The following is a 15,750-nucleotide window of genomic DNA, read 5'->3' on the forward strand; positions in this document are numbered from 1 at the left end:
GCCTCAGCCTCCTAAGTAGCTGGGATTACAGGCACGCGCCACCATGCCCAGCTAATTTTTTGTATTTTTAGTAGAGACGGGGTTTCACCATGTTGACCGGGATGGTCTCGATCTCTTGACCTCGTGATCCACCCGCCTCGGCCTCCCAAAGTGCTAGGATTACAGGCTTGAGCCACCGCGCCCGGCCACATCATCACTTTTTAAACCCCAAAAGTTAAACTATATAACTGTTCCTGCTAATTACTCAAAGAGTAATTACTCAGAAGAGAGTAATTAGCAGGAACAGTTACATAGTTTAACCTTTTGGACATGATGATGTTCTACCTGAGAGTTGTTTTGGCTAACTTGTTTGTTCCCCGTAATTTTTTGTCTTTATAGGAAATATTTCTTTAAGGACGCATAAGAGTCTGTGCAAATAAAGTCTGTCTCCTTCCTTCCCCTTTTATCATGACATCACTAGAAAGCAGTTTATAGTAGCAATGCCTTTGGAGAAAATAATAAACTACGAAATCTTTTTCATCTAGGTGCTTTCATTGTAACTGGGCAGGCCCTGACTAGAGAAAAAAAGAAATTACATTTAAAGCCAAAATAGAGACCAGTGTTTAGGCTGGGAAGAAAAGAGCTTTTGTTCTTTAATTTTGAAGGTTGATCATTTGTTACTTTACATAAGACCTAGTCGCTATTTTTAAATATTATCTGACCTTGGTCTTTCTCCCCAAAAAGGCAAGATAGATTAAATTCAAAGCTGCCTACACAAATTTCAGACCCATTTGCCTGGGCTTTTTTGCATTTGCGATGAAGTGATCAGACTTGACAGTAGAGTTGGTGGGAGTGTTTGAAAGTATGATATGGGTATGGTGTGAAATTGATTTTCAGCTTAATTTAATCTATTTTGAACTTGTTAGTAAAGCAAATCTGTATATTAATTATTGACAAGGAGTTCCCCTCAACTCATTTCTATGGGGCTTTATATTATTCTCACAACCCCCTCCCTTGCCTACCATTCCAGTTGCTTACCCATCCACCCTCAGCACGGCAGGCTCAGCCATTCCTCATCAATAACATTATTTGTCCTTTTAAAATACTCGTCACTCATATTTGCTCTCTGTTTCAGACAGCAATGGAAGGCATTTCAGGAAAAAAAAAAAAAACCTTGTTACTCAAAATAAATATGAACATCATATTGAGAGGAATAAAATGAAATAAATTTCCTAGAAGGAAAAAGAGAAAAATTCTAAGAAAGGAATGGAAGGCACAAGCCCAGTAACGTGGTGGCTTGGGTGCTGTCTTCCGGTGAACAAGACAGAACGTGTAGGCTACGTGGAATTTCATCTCCCATCCCACCCACGTCCTTTCCACTCGGCCCTGCATTCTCTTCTGCATGTTTGAAATGGCCCACATAGGCATACGTAGAGTTCTACAGGAGATATTTTTACAGAAAATCCTGATCACATGGCCTCCACTTGTTTATTCTCTTGCAGTTTTTTATTATTTATTTATTTTTATTTTTTTGAGACAGTCTCACTTTGTTGCCCAGGCTGAAGTGGAATGTCACTATCTTGGCTTACTGCAACCTCTGCCTCCTGGATTCCAGCGATTCTCATGCCTCACTCTCCCAAGTAGCTGGGATTACAGGCACCCACCACCACGCCTGGCTAGTTTTTGTATTTTTAGTAGAGATGGGTTTCACAGTGTTGGCCAGGCTGGTCTTAAACCCCTGACCTCAGATGATCCACCTGGCTTGGCCTCCTAAAGTGCTGGGATTGCAGGCCTGAGCCACTGCACCTGGCCTATTTTTCACTTTTTTTTAGAGATGGGGTCTCGCTGTGTTACCCAGGCTGGAGTATAGTGGCATGATCATAGCTCACTGCAGCCTTGAACTCCTCTTGCCACTTTTTTATCCTTAAAATTTCCATGTCTCACTCTCTTGCTAACTCTTCTCTCTCATTTGGTTCCTTGATTCACTCTGAACTCAAACCCTGATAAAGCAGCCGATCAGTGAAATGTTCGTGGTTATTAAAGTAGAAATTAGAGGCAAAACAGTGGCAGAGAGCCCTGGAATCTGGTCCTGGTAGGTGCTCCACAAATGTTTGTTGAACAAATGAATAAGTGGAGCCAGGTTGTCTGTGCCCTCATTCCAACTGTCTCACATGTGCTAGTTACATATATTTTTTTAAAAAATCTCCCTATGCCACAGTTTCCTCATCTGTAAAATTGGGAAGATCGTTATAGGCTTGTAAATGAAATGAGTTAATACTTATAAAATGCTTAAAATAGTCCTGGATCAAACTAAGCTTTCAATAAATTGTAAGCTCTTATTTTCAAGCTGTCCAGACCAGAATACCTGAGATGTAGACAAAACATGACTTTTTAAGAGGTTTGTTGGGGAAAGTATAGCTGGAGTTAAAAATTTAACTTCTTAGATAAGTCACTGCTCAAGCTACTAGTTTTCATTTCCACGTTTCCACCTAAATTGCCACTGCTTTGCCGACTTAGACACACTTGACCACCCTTCCCTCTTGGCCTAGTTTTTTTTCTAGGGTCTTCCATAACACCAAATATTTCTGGTTTTCCTCTTGCCTCATTAAACATCTCTTCTTAATCTCCATTGCGAAATCCTTTTTGTTTACCTGTACTTATTTATTTTTTAACTTTCATTTTGAAATAATTATAAATTCACAAGAAATTACACTAATAATATACTGGGAGGGCCCAGGTATCTAGTGTTCCTGGTGGTAACATATTGCATAGCTGTAGTTCAGTAGCAAAACCAGGAAAACTGCATTGGGATATTCTGCAGGGCTTATTAAGATGTCATCAGTTTTATTTGAACGTGTGCGTGTGTGTGTGTGTGTGTGTGTGTGTGTGTGTATGTTCCTATGCAGTTTTGTCATCTTTAGCTTTGTGTAACCACCACTGGAAGTGTTCCATTACCACATGACTCCGTTGTGCTACCTCTTTATAGCTGCAGCTTCTAATCTGTTCTCTATTTCTATAGTTTTATAATTCAAAAATGTAATATTCATGAATATGTAACCTTTTGGCTTGACTTTCCCCATTCAGCATGATTCTCATGAGATCCATCCAAGTTGTCGAGATTATCGATAGTTCATTTCTCGTTATTGCTGCATTGCATCCCATGGTATAGATATACCATAATTTGTTTAGCAGTTCACCCACTGAAGAGTGTTTGCGTTGTTTCCAGTTTTTGGCTATTGTAAATAAAGTTGTTATGAACATTTGTGCACATGAACATATATTGTGTGAACATAGGTTTTCATTTCTCTGGGATAAATGCCCAAGAGTGGAATTGTTAGGTCATATGTTAAGTGCACATTTAGCTTTTAAGAAACTGCCAAACTATTTTCCAGTGTGGCTGTACCATTTTATATTCCCACCAGCAGTGTATGAGTTACATCATTTCTCCACAGCCTTGCCAGCATTTGCTGTTGTTTTTACGTTTCACTTTAGTCATGCTGATGAGTGTGTAGTGATATCGCATTGTTGTTTTAGTTTGCATTTCTCTACCAGCTAATGATGTGAAAACATCTTTTCGTGTACTTACTTGCTATCTGTGTTATCTTCTTTGGTTATGTCTGTCTTTTGCCTTCTCATACAGTTTGGATATTTGTTGCTTCCAAATCTGATGTTGAAATTTGATCCCTGGTGTTAGTAACAGGGCCTGGTAGGAGGTTTGGATCATGGGGAGGATGCCTCATAAATCATCCTTGTGGTAACAAGTTCTTGTTATATTATTATCATGAGCATATACCATCCCCTCCTTTCTTCTTTTAATGTGTGATGCGTGTTCCCCTTTGCCTTCTGCCAAGAGTAGAAGCTTCCTGAGCCCTCACTGCAGATGCTGATACCATGCTTCTTGTACAGTCTGCAGAACCGTGAGCCAAATCAACTTCTTTTCTTTATAAATTACCCAGCCTTCCTTTATCACAGCACAAATGGATGAAGACACTTTTTCTAATGGGATTATTATTTTACTGTTGAGTTTTAAGAGTCCTTTATATAGTCTAGATACTAGAGGTTTGCCAAATATGTGGTTTGTAAGTATTTTTTCCCAGTTTTAGCTTGTTTTTTCTTTCTCTTTGTTGGATGTATTAGTTTCCTATGGCCACTGTAACAAATTATCACAAATATGGTGGATAAAAACAATACAAGTTTATTCTTTTATAGTTCTGGAGGCTAGAAGTCTGAAATTTTAGTGAGCTCCAATCAAGGTTTTGGCAAGGCCAAATTTCTTCTGGAATCCTGCCTTTTCCAGGTTCTGAAGTGACATTTATGACCCATTCCTCCATCTTCAAAGCTAGCAGTACAGCATCTTCAAATCTCTTTCTCTTTCCATCATCACTTCACCTCTTCTGTGATGTTCTGTGTCAGACATCTGTCTTAGGAGGACATTTGTGATTACGTTTAGGGCCCACCAAGATAATTTGGGATAATCTCTCCATCTGAAGATCCTCAACAAATGTTTTTTGCATGAATAAATGATTTGTCTCTTCTGTGTACCTGGATCTCTGTGTAATTCTACACTTATTTTAAATAATGTTCTTAGTATAAGAATTGCTGGAGCTACACTGGTAGTTAGCATCTCCATCCTCCTTAACTGTCTGTCTTCCTCCTGGCTTTCCTCTCTATAGTAGCCTCTGGTGCATTTGTCTATAGTAAACAAACCTTGAGACTCTTCAAGCCTTTTGAACTTGATAAACTGGACATGCTTTCACCACCATCACAGAGCTGGGACACAACCGGCCTGAGGATAGTTCATGAAGCAGTCCTGAAGAATGCAGTCTTATTGCATCAGATACTGTCTGCTCACATCTCTCCACGCCCCCATGTCTGACCCGACAACCAGATGGAGAAAAGTGAGGTCCAGTTTGCTCCTGCCATGGGCTTCTTCTTTCTTTTGTAGTGGCCAAATGAAAAATAAGTGTCAGTTGAGCATGGTTGGAGTAACTAAGGAAATCCTGTATGCATTATGATAGGAAGTTGTCACTAGTTAAATAAAGTAGAATTGGGAGTAAGAGACTAGTGCAGGAGACAGAAGGCATTGTTTTTAACAATGCCTTCAACTTTGTACTTTATTTGTCCTATGATGTGTATAAGTACCTGCACTTAGAATCAAGTCTTCCAAAGTGGCTTCAGGGCTGCCACAGTAAAGAATACCTTGCCTTTCTAGAAACAGCTGTACAGCAGTTACATTCTTTTGACTGCATTGAGATGAAAACGACTGTACACTAGTCCGAAGATTATCCTCTTCCCTTATTCTGCTTCTCAGAGGCAGTATCAGGTTGTACCGAGGCATGACCTGCTTGCTTAAGCTCTCTGCCTGAAGGTAGAGTTCTTTAATTTTCCTAGGGCCCAGAGCTGCCATAATGGAGCAAGAAGAAAAATGAATTGCCTGTGATAAAGGGAACTTTGAGAATATAATAATTGGTTTGCCATTCCTGGGATGGTAGTCATGGAAGTGTTCCTAAACTTGTTTCTCTCACTGATTTTTTTCAGTTGAGGTATACTATATATACAGTGAGATGCACAAGTTGTAAATGTATCCTTCAATTCATTTTGAATAATGCAAACATCTCTGTAATCCATGTCTTTATCAAGAACCAGAACTTTTTCACCGCCTCAGAAAATTTTTTGTGTCCTTCTCCAATCAATCTGTACATACCCTTCCATGAAGCAACCACTGTTCCAGTTTGTCATTGTAATTTAGTTTTATCTGTTCTAGTACTTTGTGAGAATGGAATCATATAGTATGTGTGCTTTTATGTGTAACTTCTACTTAGCATGTCTATGAGACTCATCTATGTGTGGCAGTATCAGTAGTTCCTTTTTATTGCCAGCTACTATTCCATTACATTAATAGGACACAGTTTATTTATCCATTGTCTTGTTGATAGACACCTGTGCCATTTCAGGTTTTGGCTATTAACATTCTTTTTCCAGGTTTTGGTTCTTTTTTTTAAGCTTTTTTTTGGTAGATCCATATTATCTTCTTTTAAGTATTTAGGAGTGGAATTTTGTTATAGACTGTGTATGTCTTTACTTTTTAAAGAAATTTCCAAAACGTTTCTCATAATGATTGTGCCATTTTACATAGAGTACTTCTAAACTCTTATTGTCTCACATAGAGTAGAATTTGTGGGACAGGGTGACATCCAGTCTGGTTACCGTTAGCTATTGGGACTTTAGAGGATAATTTCTATAATTTTTAGAGAAGCAAAGGAATTTCAATAAGGAAAGAATTCTAATAAAGGATTTATAAGTGTTATTTATTCCCCTACCTTTTTGCAAATACATATTCTATCTCTGAAAAGGCACATAGACCCTGACACTTTAAGAACAATGATCGGTAACAGTCTTCTTTGATCACATCTATTTCCAGTAAGAAGAAATCAGGAGCTCTGGACCTAGGAAGGGGATTTGTTCTTGAGTCTCCCTTAACATGGACACAACACAGAACACAGGCACTAAATGCCATAATGGAACTATATTTCAGAAAAGGAAAAGCTGCACTTCTTTGTTTTAGTCTTTATACATATGTATCCTGTTTGTGCTGCATCTTTCTTTCCCATACTCTTTTCAAGTATGGAGTATTACATCTTACATTTTCCACTTTATGTTTCAGGCCAAAGAAGCCCTTGAAAACACTGAAGTTCCTGTTGGCTGCCTTATGGTCTACAACAATGAAGTTGTGGGGAAGGGAAGAAATGAAGTTAACCAAACCAAAAATGTATGTGAGTTGAGCAGTGTAATTGCAAACATACAGTAGTGATGGTGGACTGGAGGGAATTTACCGCAGTTGGTATGAGGATGAGACTGAATATATTCCCATAGCTGCTGGTGGTGGGTAGCTTTTCTTAACATCTCTCTTTTTGAATACCATTTTCTTCCTGATTTTAAAAGTGATACATGTTGATTTTTTTTATTGTGGAAAATTCAGAACAATTTAATGAAGACATAAAATCTTAGTGAATAATTTTCTGTTTCATAGAGTTTTACTCTAACGCTTCAGTGAAACCCCAGAGGGGATTTTATTGGATCCAAATGTCAGCATTGGAAGAAACAAGTCTATCTCTACTTTAAGCCAATCTAATATATGAAATTTTTACTTTATAAAATAGGTCAATTTAATTCATAATGCATTTCTTTTTTATACCTTTAAATAATATTTTCATTCTTGTAAATTAAAAAAATCATCCTCAATTTATAGCTTTGGAGGGAGGTATGAGGATTATATAAAGGAAGCTATTTCTGTATCAGATAATTCAACAAAATAGGGTCTTCAACACAAGCTGCCTCTGTAGCTACATGTAGTATGTACATTTTAATAGCTTGTATGACTTTTTTGGTGGTTAGGTTGGTTCAAGGTTCAAGGCAGTGCTTCTTAAACGTGGTATCATAACAGTGTGTCATGGTAAGTATATTTGGGAAGTATAAGTAAATTACCAAATTTTACGATTACAGAAATTCCTAGGTGGATTCGAAGATCACTTATATCTGTAATGCCATTCACACAGACTTTGATCTTGTCATGTGATCTTGGGAGCCAGAGAATAAGCTGATATTGATACCAGTGCTATGGGTACTTTAAAGTTCATCTATCAATCGCATCTATTGAAAAGAAAACTGATATTTAGCAAAACACATGTAGGAATTCAGATTCACAAAGGATTTATTTATTTGTTTGTTTGTTTGTTTTTGGCCATAATACAGAACAGGATCATATTTTAATACATAACTTCTGTAGAACCAAAAAATAAAACACCACAGTAAAATAAACAGGAATAAACATGGTATTTCATTTGCAATGCTTGACAAAATGTTAACATCTTAATCAGAAATGAGCTCTTAGAAATCAGTAATAAAGAGATTAATATTACAAGGGAAGGGAAAATAAAAGGAACAGAGGAAAATTAAATAAATAACCAATAAGCTATACGAAGAGTATCTAGCTTAACTTTAACAGGAGGAAAAAGCAATTTCTTTGTAACATTATCAGTGATTGAAAATGCTGATGTCTAATGTTTGAACAGTTTTAGAAAATGAGAAGCATTCAAACACTGGGAAAGCTTGCTTCAATTATAGGAAATTTACTCAAAATGTAGATTTTGCATATACTTCACCCAAGCAGTTCCAATCCATGGGAACTGTCTCAACAAAGTAGTTGGACAATGCAGATTTATACATAAGCATGTTCACTGCATAGGAAATCTGTAGTTAATATGTCAGCCTCCTAAAAAACTTGGGTATCAATTTCCTTATGAAAAATAGTAGATTGAAGTGTGGAATTAGAAAGAAAAAACTCACTTAAATAAAAATGCAGTATTTCACAAAATTCTTTGTCCTTGGAATTCTTGAAAAAGACAACTTTTTAATGAATCAGTTTTAAATTTACCCTGTGATAAGTGAGAAGTATGAATATATGCATGTCATACTTTTTTTTTTAACTGTAGAAAGGCTTTTTTTTTTTTTTTTGAGACGGAGTCTTGCTCTGTCACCAGGCTGGAGTGCATGGCACAATCTCGGCTCACTGCAACCTCTGCATCCTGAGTTCAAGCAATTCTCCTGCCTCAGCCTTCAGAGCAGCTGGGACTACAGGCCCATGCCACCACACTCGGCTAATTTTTATAGTTTTAGTAGAAACAGGGTTTCACCATGTTGAGCAGGATGGTCTCGATCTCTTGACCTTATGATCCGCCCTTCTCAGCCTCCCAAAGTGCTGGGATTATAGGCGACAGCCACCTTGCCCAGCCCTGGAAATGCTTTAATAGAGGTGAACACGCAGCAAGAAGAACAGCAAGTGCGCACACAGACATGGCTTTCACAAAACACGTTGTAGGTAAATGAAGAATTCATACTGCCCCCACGCTTCACCCACTAACAGAAAGCTCCAGACCCCTTCTCCTCATCCCACTCCTCAAACTCATCCTCCTCCTCAGCAATGGCATCCTGGTACTGTTGGTACTCGGATACCAGGTTGTTCATGTTGCTCTCGGCCTCAGTGAACTCCATCTCATCCCTGCCCTCCCTCGTGTACCAGTGCAGGAAGGCCTTGCACCCAGACACGGTTGTGAACTGCTCCGAGATGTGCCTAAACAGCTCCTGGATGGCCATGTTGTTACCGATGAAGGTGGTGAACATTTTTAGAGGGGCGGGATGTCCCAGAAAGCTGTTTTCACATTGTAGGGGATCTAGTCAGCAAAGTAGCTGCTGTTCTTGGTTTGAACATTAAGCATTTGCTCCTCTACCTCCCTCATGGACATGCCACCCCTAAAAATGTCAGCCTCTGCTAGGTAGAGGCCATACTGGGGGTCAGAGGCAGCCATCATGTTCTTGGCATCAAACATCTGCTGGGGGAGCTCAGCCACTGTCAGGGCCTTCTTTGTTGTTTAAATGCTCATTTTGAAATACCTTTTTAAAATTTCAAATACAAGCCGGTTGCAGTGGCTCATGCCTGTAATCCCAGCACTTTGGGAGGCTGAGGTGGACGGATCACCTGAGGTTGAAAGTTTGAGACCAGCCTGACCAACATGGAGAAACCCCTTCTCTACTAAAAGTACAAAATTAGCCGGGCGTGGTGGCGCATGCCTGTAATCCCAGCTACTCAGAAGGCTGCGGCAGGAGGATCGCTTGAACCTGGTAGGCTGAGGTTGTGGTGAGCTGAGGTTGCAGTGAGCCAAGATTGGGCCATTGCACTCCAGCCTGGGCAACAAGAGTGAAATTGCATCTCAAAAAAAAAAAAAAAAAAAAAAAAATTCAAATACAGAAAGTAGAAGCAGTTCTATTCTCATTTCTCTGTGCAGGACTATTAAAATTTTACATATTCTTCCAGACAATTTCTTTTGGTAAAAATCATATTTTAAAGTTTGTTATTTAACAATATATGATTATAGTCTTTTAATTTTAACTCATGTACAATAATTTCAAACAATGCTAAGATAATTTTTTTTTTTGAGCTTTTATATTTGCCTTTATTCTTCATTTAACTTTTTAAAACACTACTATAGTTGGTTAAAACAAAAACAAGAGCAAGTAGTGAGCATATTATGATTACAATCCTTACTCATTCACTACTGCACATAAAATGCCAGCAGTGAGTGTTATTCACTGGCCCATTAAGAGGTCTGACACTGAACACCACCTCTGGGATGATGTTCATCATCCTCATATGCTTCTCCATTGTAATGGCGCCATCTTTCCTGATTTGGATCAAAGTCCACCAGTTCTACTTGATCCATCTCATCAGTCTCTTCCACTTCCTTCCTCTCCGGTAGGAGTTTTTCCAGCAAAGAGAGTTTATCAGGAGAGAGAAAGCCATTCTCAGGAAAGTTTACCTTAAATTCGATGATTAGGCGACCCTATTCGTATGGTCTATGATAAATTGGCATGCCTTCATTTAGTACACACTTGATATCTCCATGCTTGACAATCTGACATGGATGAGAGGTGATGACTATGGTTCGGTTGTCAAGAGTAGATATCGGCTTTTGGAAGCCACACAGTGCTTCAACCAGCTGTATGTCCATACACATGAAAAGGTCTTCTCCTCGTCAAGTAAAAACAGCATGGTCCTTCTGATCTAACACAATGATTATATCTCCTGGTTCCAGTCCTGGTTCTTGGTCTCCTTCACCATGGAATGTTATCTTCTGGCCATCTTTCATGCCTTTGTCAATATGAACTTCTAGAATCTTCTTCTCTCGAGCTATCTTCCTTCCATTGCAGCTTTTACATCTGTCTTTAGGACTGATCCGCTCCCCATGGCCCTGGCACTTCGTGCACACAGACTGAATTTGCTGAACCATTCCAGGTCCTATCTGATGAATTCTTATTTGCATTCCAGTACCTCGGCAATTGGGACAGCACTCTACTGCTCCTTTCTTACCTCCTCTACCTTCGCATTTGTCACAAATCACATTCTTTTGCAGAGCCAGTTTTCTTGTTGCACCATTATATAAGTCTTCTAGGGTTACTGAGAGCTGATGTACAACATTTTTACCTCTCCTTTCTCTCTGCATCCTTCCTCCTCCTCCAAAAAACATATCAAAGATGTCCATGGGGGAGCCAAAACCGCCACCTGTTCCACCCTCTTTAATTGCCTGTTCTCCTCCTTTGTCATATAATTCCCTTTTCTTTGCATCAGAGAGAACTTCGTAAGATTGAGAAATCTGTTTAAACTTCTCTCCTTCATTTGGATTCTTATCAGGATGGTACTTCAAGACCAGTTTCCTATAAGCCTTTTTTAATTCTTCCTGAGTAGCATTGGGTTTGACTCCCAAAACATCATAGTAAGTGGTTTCTTTCACCATCTTCTACTGCCGGTGAGCAGGCTGAGGTCGGTGTGTGAGGGAGTGGGAAGGAGCACGGAGCTGTGCGCAGCTCGGGCAGCTACCGCTCCTCCGCCTCTCCGAGCGTTCTGGAAAGTTCCTCAATGCTAAGATAATTATCATTATCTTAACATTGAGAAATATTATGTAACTGTCAGAATAGTCATTCTCATGTAGAATTAACATTTTTATAATTAGCCATTACCATTTCAGTTAGAAAAAACAGAAGCATGTTCACATACCTCTGTAAACAATTAGCTGTTTGTTGAAAAATGACGTAAGTTTAAATATCAATTTAAAATACTATAAAACATGCAAAAATTTTTTTGAAAAAATGTTTTGAATAATTTTTAAAAATGTTTTAATTATATTCATGTTGAATCACAAAGCAATTATTAAGAAGATATTAAAACATGAGATAAGTAATAAACATAATACAGCAATTAATGAATGTATTCATGAATGTAGGAGTAGAATTCTGTATTTTAAATCATGGTCATATTTTCTAATTTGCATTTTGTGTATGACATCTTTAAGATGAGAACTTTGACTAGCCTAACAATATCCATGTAACCTCATCCAGTGACCTGGGTTTCTTCTATATGCTGAAATTAACCTGGGTTTATTTTGTTAGTATGTGTCATAAAGAAGATTATTACAGCACAGAGAGACGCTTGACCCCAAATGAGGACACCTGAGTTCTACTTTTGGCTCTGATTCCACCACCACCCAGTCACCACCACCACCTCCTCTCCCAGCTGTGTGTGATTAACACATGCCAGCTTTGCTTAGCTTCATTTTCTTTAGTAGTAATAGAGGGAGTTGACTGAGATGATTGAGTTCAGCAATTGTTTATTGAGAGCTACAGGGAGATTTGGTTCCATAATTCTAAATCTGATTTTTTGAAAGCACCCAAGTTGGGGAAACCTTTTTTAAAAAAAAAAAAAAAAAACTGTCCATTTAGTTTTGATGTGCAGCCAGGTTTGGGAACCTCTTCTCTAAAGTACCTTCTATCTCTGGTAATTAATTCTGTGATTCACCCATGTAGCCTCTTGGCCGGCTTTGCTCCCATCTGCCTGTAGCTTCCGTGGCATCTTGGGCCACTGTGGCAGCACTTCTCTTACCCTGCCCTATCTCGCAGGTAAATGAGCCCCACCAGATTTTATGCTTGTTGAGGACAGAAACTTTTTATCCTACACAGAATTTATTTAGCCCAGTAGCTTATACATAGTTAACACTGAGTGTAAATTATTGATAAATGCTATTGTCATGAATATTATAAATAATTTTTCCATATAGAATATATGATTCACTTTAAGCTATTTAGTAAGGGAGAAAGGAGACAAGAGATAGCAGAGTACATATGTAGTATTATGTGGCACCATGCTTCATGTAATTCCAATTCATAAGGTATATAAGTGTAGATGCCACTGTATACCATTTTACATGTGGGGAATCCAAGACTTACAGAAGTTAAGTAACTTGCCTAAGTCCATATACTTAGTAACGTCACTGTCAAGATTCAAATTTAAATATTGTCAATTCCACATGCTATGTGATTTCTTCTGTCCTCTACTGCTTCCCATGAAGTGTCTGAAACCAATACTAAATCTCTACTTCTCTAGAGTCTTCCAGTATATGAAACCTCATTCCCCAAGAATGTAAGACTTGACATCCCAGTAAACTTAATGTAGATTTGCTTGGAGTGACGTCAGTGAAAGTCTTGAAAATATGTTTGAAACTAGAGCACAAGTTTATGAAAATTTTGCTTCCCCTAAAATATTCAGAAACCATAGACTTTTTTTTTTTTGTTGGTTTGTTTTTCAGACTTACCTTCTCCATGGCATTTTAATTGAAAGAGTTTCCCCTAAGGTATTTAGGTACTTAACTAAAAATACAGTATGATTCATATGGCATCTCTGATTAGATACCTCTTGCTAGTGAGGTTATGATACTTGAACTGGGGAATACATTGTCAACTGCTGAGGGTGTCTTGGAACTGTATTCATTAAAATATTGGCAGAAAGGATAACTGCATATTTTATACTTATTTTTTGTGTATTTGTAAAATAGTAGTTACAGGAAGCAAACAACATCAGTGTAAGCCACTTTCTCTTTTCAGGCTACTCGACATGCAGAAATGGTGGCCATTGATCAGGTCCTCGATTGGTGTCATCGAAGTGGCAAGAGTCCGTCTGAAGTGTTTGAACACACTGTGTTATATGTCACTGTGGAGCCATGCATTATGTGTGCAGCTGCTCTCCGCCTGATGAGTATCCTTTGACTTCATGAGTTAATGTCTTGTACCATTTATGTGAACAAGAGAGTGGCCAAACACATAGCCGGTTTTCCAAAATATGAAAACACAGACTTAGGAAACACCTTGTAAAATATAGTGTCTCTTTGCCAAAAACAGGAAAGCTGTTTAAATAGTAAAATGACCTATTTCTTTTCATATCGATAAATATAGAATGATTAAACAGTCTAGAGAAAGAAAATATTAAAACTCTCCTAAACAGTTATGTAAAGATAAATCATAATAAGTTGAAGTGGATTATAAAACAGTTTGCAAAGGAAATGTCCTAAAGAATATGCAGCTAAGTTTTGCCTTTGGATAATGGATTATGGGTGATTTAAAATTTTTCTTTCTCTGTTTATCTGTTGGTTTGTTTGCCATGGATGCCTAGTACAATGTATCAAACATCATAAGTAAAAACTAAATAAGACATAAAAAATCCTTTAGATATTCTAATTGTAAATAGAAGTGAGTAAAGTTACAGCTCTTTGGATTGTCTTGCATGGAGTAAGCAACATAAATACTGAGTGTAGAGACTCTGTAGGGACTTCTACAGATCTTTTTAAAAATTATTTGAAAATTGAAAAACTCAGCTTTTTGGTTGCTTATTTTTTATGTACTTATTTTACTATGCACAGATGAATAATTTCATCACTTTAAAAATAATACAGAGGTTTTGGGTTTGATAAAATGTACAGTCTCTATAAAAGGTTGTTATGGGTAAACTTAGAATTCTCTCCTCACCCTGCCTTACAGAGTGGCTAAGCTTTAGTTTGTTTTGTGTTAGGGCACAGGTTATATTTTATTTGGGGCAAGAACAGGGAAGAATATGTTATTTTTAAAAGGTGAAAATCCCTGGATTAAATTTCTGCATCCTTTCTGGCTCTGACTCCATAATGATTCTGAAAAAGTGATTTAGGAAAGAGCAGAGAGAGCCTTTAACTGTGAACATTAAACAACCACATACTCAGTTTTCATTCTGTTTGCAGTTGTTAAATGTCAATTTCTCAATACTTTAAGCCCCTTTTCTTCTGTGTAACTGGATTGTATGGTTTGTAAGACTAATCCTAAGCTTCAGCTTCATTGTTTTGAAGAGTAGCATGAGCTTTCCTCTCCAGGATGGCTAGTATAAACCTACTCTGATTTTGTCATGATACATACTTAAACTGTACATTCTGTGCAGGACCTTAATTCTGTCTTATAAATCCCACTGGTTGTATATGGCTGTCAGAATGAACGATTTGGTGGTTGTGGCTCTGTTCTAAATATTGCCTCTGCTGACTTACCAAATACTGGGAGACCGTTTCAGGTAATACTGTCTGGTTATGCTTTTTCTTTCTTTCTAATTATTTTCATCTCTTTATGGGCTTATGAATAATTAGTGTATGGCCAGGATACAGAAAAATCATGATAAAATCAGACATCTTGGATCTCAGGGCCTCTGATGGAGTTCATTTATGCCTCAGTATAAGACGACAGTGAAGAGTTTCTAGAAGAGTGCCTACCTTTCTTCATTCACAGACTCCCTCCTGAAGGAGAGTCCCCAACCTTCCTAGCTGACTCCAACCATTCTTCACCAACACCTTTAGGTATACTTGAAGACACTCTCGCTGTTGGAGTTTTTATTCAATGAATGTTACCAGCTCTATGCTCTACCAAGTTTGGTGATGCTTGGCCTGTGTCAGTGACGGTAGATACTATTTACAGCACACACAATATTTTTGCACAAATTTAATCATTTTGCTTGATTGCCACATCCTACATTTAGTATCTAGCAATCACTGTATTTTCATGTTTTTTTTTCTTTCTTGTCTTTTTAATGTTGAAATTTCCCCCAGACCTAAGAATCCATGTCTTTTAGTCTCTTAGAAATTCCCCTTTCCCTTTAACCTTGCCACTTCTCCCAAAGTTTTTATGAGTCAGACTATAAGCAATAGGAATTTGTATTTCAAAGTTTGGCCTGTAAATATACCCCTGCTTTCATTAACTGGTTTGATTGTTTTTCTCTCCAAGATGCAAGGTTAATGTAAAAGTACTATGCTTTAAAAAGAAAAGATTTAACAAATGCTGGATATGGGTGGGCAGTTCACTTCAAAAACCTCAGGTGTT

General features: G+C 37.9%; 1 protein-coding gene and 1 pseudogene across 9 annotated transcripts in view; one reads left to right on the forward strand and one right to left on the reverse strand.

Moving 5' to 3' along the window:
• The window catches only part of ADAT2 (adenosine deaminase tRNA specific 2), a 42,473-nt gene that overhangs the window by 8,070 nt on the left and 18,653 nt on the right, over positions 1-15,750 (forward strand). For all 9 annotated transcript variants that reach the window (XR_010336601.1, XR_010336599.1, XR_010336598.1 and 6 more), the window contains exons 2-4: positions 6,644-6,748; positions 13,468-13,618; positions 14,844-14,950. Coding sequence is in view for 1 of the 9 variants with exons in the window: in XM_012474521.2 (XP_012329944.1) it covers positions 6,644-6,748; positions 13,468-13,618; positions 14,844-14,950 (363 nt within the window). In the remaining 8 variants the exon portion in view is untranslated. The remainder of the gene's footprint in view (positions 1-6,643; positions 6,749-13,467; positions 13,619-14,843; positions 14,951-15,750) is intronic.
• On the reverse strand, positions 9,968-11,386 carry LOC110568272 (dnaJ homolog subfamily A member 1-like; annotated as a pseudogene).

The sequence above is a fragment of the Aotus nancymaae genome, unplaced genomic scaffold (assembly GCF_030222135.1).
Source record: "Aotus nancymaae isolate 86718 unplaced genomic scaffold, 86718_ANA_hifiasm-v0.15.2.pri h1tg000040l, whole genome shotgun sequence".
Lineage (NCBI taxonomy): Eukaryota > Metazoa > Chordata > Mammalia > Primates > Aotidae > Aotus > Aotus nancymaae.